Genomic DNA, 8,247 nt, shown 5'->3' with positions numbered 1-8,247 from the left:
TTATAAAGTGATTTTTGGAGTATCCGGCGATAACGATAAACGCCCTTATCCGATTTTAAAAGCGCAAACAAAGGATTCGATACGGTATCGTTGGCACGGCGCTAGTATAATGCCGATAAACGGAAAAAAACGAAAGGAAGAAAGGTATTTTGCTGTAATGGATTGCGCCGTCGAATTTCTTTAACGCGCCCTTTGCGTAAAAACACCAGAGACGCCTGTAGGTTAGAAATATTTGGAAAATTATTTGTATCGCTTTCGTTTCCATTATCCAACGATGCGTCGTTCTTGACCTTTTCTATCGTAGTGTATCGGAATAATAATCGAATGTCGTCCGCATTCGAGAACGTTTACGCCCCCGTTATAAGTCCGGAAGTCTACCGGCCACCACGGTAAGCCGTGCCAGAGACGAGGAGGAAGCGGAAATTTAATTTTTATTAAAATACGGCGATAATGGTAAACATTCGTCTTTAAATTGTAGTTAATTAAAACAATACGCCGCGTGACGAGAAGAAAAGATCTCGATGTAGATAAGCGCCCGTAAAAGGGACAGATTATCGATTAAACGATTACAACGACAATTATAGTTCCGACGTCATCCCTCCTATCTTATCTCGACGATACTTTTTCGTATTAATATCTTGTTTATAAATTTTCCGGCAAATTCGTCAGGAATCGATTCCTTGGCCTTTACGAAAAACACGCCGACTCTATATGACGCGCGGTGGGTAAACGGTCCCGGTGAAAACTGGCCTATTTTCGGTGAAATACTCGTGGCCGAGATTCGATTATCGCGCTCGACGTTGCCAAAGCGTTTAAGGTCGGCCGACAGTTATTCTACGTAAACGGGCGAGTGCCGATAACCGGCGATTCGTTATCGAACGACGGAAAGTACGATACCCGTTAATTCGGTGGGCTTACAGATTTTACGCGGTTAACCGGACGGCGCTAATACCGTAACCGAACGTCTATTAATTATAATTAACGAGGTAGATGGCGGTTTCGCGTAATTTTCTAAAACTTTTCGAAATAACCAACACTAGCGGCGTTGCTCGGGCAAAAAACAACGGCACCGAATATCGAACGGTAATCCGCTAATCCCTCAAATATTTAAACTCGGCACCCTGGAAAACCGCTTAAAACATATTTTGTGCCGGCCGGTAACCTCGTATTACGTACAGTACTTTTCCTATTCGAATACCACCGTAATGCCGGTCCGTTGCGGAAAGGGGTGGAAGTAATTCGAGCGAAAGTAGTCGTCGATCTCCCGAAAAAACAAGACGGTCGACCGCTACTAATTAATACCGGTCTACTATTAATATTCGAAAAGTGATCCGCGTTAGACGGGCCGCGTAATCCGAGTCGCCCGAAAGACTCGATATAAAACTTGTTTAAATAAAAACATCTTGTAAAAATGCGAGATTAATTGCTTTTACGCCATCCCGTGAAAAACTGGTGAAATCGGGTGGAAAAAGTAAAGGAAACTTTTGAAAGTTGTGGCGTAAGAATACCGGAAACAGATTTGGCAGTAAGACTCGACGCCCGAATAAAGTGTACTGTACTTTGGTCAATTAGTCTGGCTCATTCAAAAAGATAGAGTACTTATTTAGAGCGGGGATAATAAAGGAATGATTGAAAAATATTCAAATTCAATCGGGTCAAAATAATTTAACTACTAAACACGAATACTACATATTTAATAAATTAAATCGATGCATTTTGTATTTAAAATAAATGAATTATAACAAAATACAAAAACATTTTTAAAAATTAATAGATATAAAATTAATTTTCTTTAATTTAAATAAAAAAAAGCTAAATTAAATTTAAAATACCAGAGTCGGAGTCGATACATTTTTTCCGATTCCGGCTCCACGGGCCCGGAAAGTCGAGACCGTAGGTGGAAACGTAGGAGAAAGAGGAGCGGTTACCTATATGTCAACTTCCGATTTGTACCGCCAGTCACGTTATTTCGATTCAAAAATATTTTCCCCGACGGAGTTAGATACTTAACCGGCGCCACTTTATGGCTAACGGAAAAAGCATTAGGTGCAAAACACTTTAGGTCCACGCTGGTAAGCGCTATCGGCTACCTGTGGCGGTAATGGCGCGTCTATTTCGCGCTATCTCGTTGCCGCAGTAATTTTTTAAAATTATATCCTTTTTTGTAAGAATTATATTTAGTTTATGATTTTGTTGAATTTTTGCCAATAGATGGCGCTACGCGTAAACCGGCCAATGGAATGTAGATAGAAATTAATCGATATATACGAATCCAATCGATCGTTTGGAGTGGGACGTACGAACGTAACTGCCGAGTTTCGTATCGATTGGTCGAACGGCCTAGACGCGTGCAGCGAACAAACAAAGAAACAAACATCCTCCTTTTTTAATTAAATAAAAACAACCAATCGCTAAATGTCCGAGACATTGGACGTGGTTTCGCGGGACCGATCGTCCGAACTAAAAATACGGAATTCGGTCTATCGGTTACACTCCTATAAATTCTTCTTTCTAAGTTTACTCGATTTAAAATTCTTAAATCGTTTATTATTAGGTTTTAAAATGGGGAAAAGAGGCGAGGGCGGGCTCTGACTATTTCCTCCCACGATAACCGGTCCAGATTCGATGGGTTTTTAGGGCGGGTGAAAAATCGGAGACGAAAGCGGAGGAGCCACTCACCTGTTGGTCGAACAGCGCCCAGAAGACCGGAAGAGGCAGGAAGAGGGGTAGCAGACGCAGGCAGATTTTGGCATCGGAGATGGTTTTGGCCTGAAAACCGAGAAGGAAACGTTGGAGTCGGAGGCGAAATACTTTCCAAAAGGCAAAATACCTACGTCGTAGCCGTCGTCGGCGTAATCCAACCAGTGGGCGCGTTTTTCCTCTTCCTTCGATTTCCACCTCCTTCTTACGGCGTACTGAAAAAGTCGGACCGTTAAAAATATCCAACCCACCATTATTTGCGGGAGAAAAGTTTCCACTTTGGCCGGTTTGGTCTGGCCATTCTCGTTTGGCAAAATTACGTAACGCCGGTGGCCTATATCCGAGCCACCCAAATAGTCCGGAACCTTTTTCCGCTCCTAAATTCGATAGGACTTTGCCCATCGCGCCGGGCTCCGTCCCGGTAGCGACTGGCCATTATTGTTATAACGTAAATGAAATGTCGCTTCGTATATAAAATTTCTTGTTTAAAAATTTATAAAAAGGAACGGGGAGAAACCTGAAACCGAAGCCTGTTACATCCGTCCTGGATTTTCTTAAGATTTTAAACTTATTATATAAATCGAAGGTTCGGTAACAAATACCACGGTATAAACGTTCGGCATTAGAGCTATACTGTTAGCCGGACGGGTTTGTGCGAGAACGTACTGTACCCGATCCCGGCTTCTGTATTGGCAAGAAAATGGCACGGTCCGGCGCAGATAACGGACGATTCAAACATTGGATGTATTATTTATTATTTTAAACCTAATTTGTATACACGGAAACAATAGAAAATGCTAGCGACGAGTTGCCTAACTTTCACGGCAAAAAATGTTTATATTAAAAAGAATTACGGCAAAACAAAATAGTTGATATCGCCAAGGGGATGAATTTCGTAACTCGAAAGCTTTTCGAGGGACGGGTCACAGGCTCCTTAATATTAATATTTCCCAAACCAACGGTCCGATTTTTCCAAAAATTTGTACAAACATTTTCCCGTAACACGCAAACATCCCTGCAACGTTCTAGGATTTTCCGACCAAACACACGGGAGTTATTAAGCGGGTAAACAAATTCCCATCCGACAAACACACGGCCTTAAATACAGAAAAATCAGCCAACTACTTTGCGCTTCTAGACGTTTGGAGAAATGCCGTTATATAACCGGTCGGTCTAGTAAACGTGGTCGGATTCCGGAAGTGGTACTTACCGCCACGCACCGGAACACTCGAGCGGCTCCATTGCCGGAGGGAGCCGCCGCCCGATAGAAGGGTCTTCCGGCCACGAAAACGACTGCAAAAAGAAATTGGAATTTTAAGACGAAAGAACTTGCCACGCTCCAGTTTCCCACGGCGATGTCCGAGGACCCGAAAGAACTCGGGGTAATTGGGAGGCCTCTCGGTTCTCTGGCGTTCCGGAAATTGGGGACCGGAAGCGGACTTACCCGTGGAGACGACCATCAAAACGGCGGGAAGACCGAAGGCCAAGGGGAAGCAGGTGGCCCGGCCGAAACAGTGGACGTCGGCTGGCGGAAGAAAGAGCCGAATTACGGAGGGAAAATAGGAAGGAGAGAAAGAAAGAATTACCTCTGAGGACGGGGGTGAGCAGCATGGACACCAAACTGCCGAAGTTGATGGCCAAGTAAAAGAGCGAAAAGAACTTCCGGCGCCGTTCTTCCTGTCGACCAAACGAAAGACGATGAGACCCGGGGCTCCGGGCGCCGACCCGGCCGTCAACTCACCTGGTGCGGCGGAAATTGGTCTCCTCCGAAAGAAGAAACGCAGGGTTTGATGCCCCCGGTGCCCGAGGCTACGGCCACCAGACCGCAGAGGGAAAAGGCCCTGCGCCCGAAAGACGATTTTATGGGTTAAAAGGCCGTCTCCGAAAGAAACGCGCGCGGAAGGAAGACTCACCTGGCGGGAAGAAGATGGGGAACGGAGGAAACCGACAGTAGAACGTCTCCCAGCGCGTAGACGCAGGACAGAACGACCACGGTGCTGAAAAGAAGGGCGGAAGCTGACAAAAGGGTTCTCCGGCCACGCCCTTCCTCGGGAGAATACTCACCGGAACTTGCCCCAAAGGAAGTCGGCCAGGGAGGCTCCGAAGAGGGGGGTGAAGTAACACAGCATGGTGAAGGCGTGGAAGACGGCGGTGGCGGTCTTATCCTCGTACCCCAGTTCGGCGGTCAGATATAGCGTCAGCACCGCTGCGAATACCCAAAGTCGTGCGACTCTTTCCGGTTAGGGCCCCGTCCGCCGGCGGGATCAAGAGGCCCGGCGGAAGCGAAAGGGCCAAACGAATTTCGTCGGTCGTATTTGGCTTTCGGCACCTAAGGAAAGTTACCGCTTTTCCGGTAGGCGAAAGCGAAGGAAGAAAGACGGACGAATTTCGTAAGTAGTAACCTTAGGAGAAGGACTTACCTCTGAGTCCGTAGTAGGAGAAGCGTTCGCAAAACTCGTTTCCCACCAAGAAGAAAACGGCCTTGGGATAGGGTTCCTGAAACGGGAGAAAAACCAAATTGGAGGGCGACCCCGGGGGTTTCGGCACCCGTCCGTCGCCTTTTACGGATACTCACCCGGGAGGCGGAGGCTAACAGAGGCGTGGCTGCCGAGAGAAGGGCGATTAGACCCGGAAGACCAGCGCAAAGGGAATAAAAAATGAACCCTTACCCGCGTCGGGTTCCTCTTTCTTCCCGTTCATGTCGCGAGAAAGTCGAAGAATCTGACCCGGCGCCCGCCGTCCCACCGAGATTACTTCGTCGGCGCGCGCGGAGTGTCGGGAAGAGGGTCGGAGTCACTAATCTCCCGGGAAGATAAGGCCTGGGTGTCTTTCCACTACGGCCGAACCGGAACGCTATCTCCCGTATCTTTAAAAATTGCCCGTTTATCGTTTACGTCGGCAAAACGTCGGCCGATTAATTAATTGTCGTTCCGTAACTCGCCCGTTCGGAAAGCGCCGCGGCGGCTGTTTTCGGTACCAATCTTTTCCTTTCCCTTGGGCAAAACGTTAATTGGCGCCCCCTTCCCGGAGCAAGGAAAACAAATTTTACGTCATTTAAATTAATGTACCGGTACATTTTAATGTTTTATTAAAGACGACGGCGAAAAATTAGCGTGACGTAATTATAAATTTACTTTCGGAATTTTTACACCGGCGAACTTATACGCGATACGGTCGACGTTTAGATTATTGACGTAGTTCTCTGATACATTTACCGGTCAATCTCGCCACGTGGTCGAACGTGACATTTTATAATTTTCGACTGGGAAAACCATCTTTCCCCGCAGCTACGCCCGCGAGAAGAGTTAAGAACACGGTGGGCGATCGGTTAACGCGAGATTATCGATTTTGTGGGAATTTGATTAATTCGTTCCGGAGACTCCAAAAATAAAAAGAATATACGCTTTCTTACTACGTTTATTTATACGTAATAATAAAAATACATATAAACGCGGTCTTGCTTTTCGCCAGTCGTGTTTTTTCGTTTGTGGGATTAAGGAATCCGTCTAACGCCCATGGCTTTTCTCTCTTCGAGATTTTTCCGAAGTAATTAATAGCGTTGTCGTTGTAGAGATCCCCCAGCCTATTAACCTCGACCCGGTTTGGATGCCATTCTAAGACCAATCGATTCGACCAATCATTTATTTAGAGGTACAAAAGTACGTACAGTACATAACCCGATCCCGCTTGATGCATTATCAGGTATAATCGTACAAGAACAAACTATAGACATAAGATGGGGAGACTATCCACATTTTGGATAAGATAAGATAATTAAATCCTTTTTCTTTTATACGTGGGTATAATTAATGTTTTTTTCTTTTTTATAATGATGATTTTGGTTCTCCCCATGATTTTTCTTATTTTGTTATATGTTTATATTTGGATATTTGGTTTTCAGATATTTATTTTTGATGTTTATAATAATACTTGTATAATTTGTTTTGTTTTATTTATGTATATGTTAATTTTTTGTAATAATGGACGGATTATGATATTTTCTTTTGGTGTGTAATGTACATGTAACGATTTATTGTATACCCCGCATCATGGGCTCTGCCTAGTATGTCTAATTAAATAAATAAATAAACATAAGATAATAAACAGTATGAAAAACAATTAAAAATAAAGTAGTATTGTTAACGTATGATATCAAATATATAGGTTAAAGTAGATTAAATAGCATGGATACGTTGTAAGAATTAACAAATGTTATTTATACAGACGAAGTATAAAAATATATTAAACAGTTAAAATAGTTATGATCAAATTGAACTTAACAACTAAGCTCGAGCGGATGTCTGCTGTACAATTGGGCACTTGTATTACAATAGAGTTTATTAAATCCTTAACGAGAAGTTCGTGTAAATGCAATGACAATGCCCGAGTAAACAATTAAGTGGCTGCCAGCAGTCTAAAGTTAATTATTGCAGCAAAATGAAGCAAACTCTGTCGTAGTTCAAAATGTTGAACTGTAGTTTTAGCTGAATAGTAGAGTTGCTATATATTCTGTCGATATCTCTACATATTTCACGTGTTTTGGTTGAGGTACGCTTCTCTTCCCGAGACACCGTGTTTCTTGAAAATAGCGTATGAAAGCGGGACACGTATGGTTCAGCACACAACACAGACACATGGCATAGATTCTGTAGGACAACACTTTCTAAGCTCATTTTCATCGAAGCATATGCCTGGAACAGCGAAGCACCACCCACCGAAGAACAGCGCTTCGGTAAGCACTTCGCACAACACAAACACTTCACATAGACTGTGTAGGACAACACTTTGTAAGCTCATCTCCATCAAAGCGTATCCCTGGGACGGCGAAGCACCGCAAACTGAAGTACAACACTTCAGTAAGCGCTTCGCGACGAGGCGCATCGTTGTCGAAACACATCGGGAAGATCCAAATAAGCAATCTTACTGTAGGCACTGGCGAAGACATATTTGTTGTTGGAGCGCATCAATAAAAACTAGAAGTCATCACCGTAAAGACTTGGCACCAACTTTACATCCGATGGGTAAATCACTTGTCAAAGGATAACGAGGGGACGCCGAGTAACAGCCGCTGTAACATCTTCGTACCGAATGGGTATGGCAGTGAAAGTACAATTCTATCACATAAATGAGAAGAATGAGGTGGAAACACCACCTACGGAACATCACTCCACATCATTCGAGCACGACACTACACAAGCGATACATTATATGGGCGAATCCCTGTCGAAACGCGAGCCTATCAAAGCGCAGTATAGGTAGGACAACAATTTTAAAACAAAACACAACCGGCGTATACACACGAGATGCGAACAAAGCACCTTTGCGAGGATAATTCGAAATAATTGTGAGAATTTATCCTGGTAAACCTAAATTCCGAAGATACGCAATACGCGTAATGCAATTATTGAGAGGTAGACACCGAGTAACCATAATAAATATACGAGTAAAGACAATATACACAAGAGGTAATCGATATAAATTACGAGCAGCGTTGCAATATACTCGGAAGTGAGTGGAGCAGCGAGAGCAAGATACAATTAAACAAAA

The 8,247-nt window shown here is 44.0% G+C and overlaps 1 protein-coding gene across 6 annotated transcripts in view; it reads right to left on the bottom strand.

The window, feature by feature from the left end:
* Positions 1-6,456, bottom strand: part of LOC111617699 (solute carrier family 15 member 1-like) — a 44,654-nt gene extending 38,198 nt beyond the window's left edge. For 3 of the 6 annotated variants that reach the window (XM_023358988.1, XM_023358991.1, XM_023358990.1), the window contains exons 1-11: positions 5,370-6,455; positions 5,276-5,304; positions 5,121-5,196; positions 4,765-4,906; positions 4,614-4,697; positions 4,442-4,541; positions 4,287-4,377; positions 4,145-4,225; positions 3,911-3,993; positions 2,835-2,915; positions 2,680-2,769 (exon numbers count right to left, since the gene is read on the bottom strand). In XM_023358988.1, the coding sequence (XP_023214756.1) occupies positions 2,680-2,769; positions 2,835-2,915; positions 3,911-3,993; positions 4,145-4,225; positions 4,287-4,377; positions 4,442-4,541; positions 4,614-4,697; positions 4,765-4,906; positions 5,121-5,196; positions 5,276-5,304; positions 5,370-5,400 (888 nt within the window). In that variant the 5' untranslated portion in view covers positions 5,401-6,455. Of the gene's footprint in view, positions 1-2,679; positions 2,770-2,834; positions 2,916-3,910; positions 3,994-4,144; positions 4,226-4,286; positions 4,378-4,441; positions 4,542-4,613; positions 4,698-4,764; positions 4,907-5,120; positions 5,197-5,275; positions 5,305-5,369 lie in introns of all 6 variants that reach the window. The other 3 variants (XM_023358986.1, XM_023358987.1, XM_023358989.1) reach the window with 2 other exon arrangements.
* Between the last annotated feature and the right edge of the window lie 1,791 nt (positions 6,457-8,247).

This window comes from Centruroides sculpturatus, unplaced genomic scaffold, assembly GCF_000671375.1.
Source record: "Centruroides sculpturatus isolate CEXI.00-Female unplaced genomic scaffold, Cexi_2.0 scaffold1296, whole genome shotgun sequence".
Taxonomy (NCBI): domain Eukaryota; kingdom Metazoa; phylum Arthropoda; class Arachnida; order Scorpiones; family Buthidae; genus Centruroides; species Centruroides sculpturatus.
This window is presented reverse-complemented; position numbering and strand designations above follow the sequence as displayed.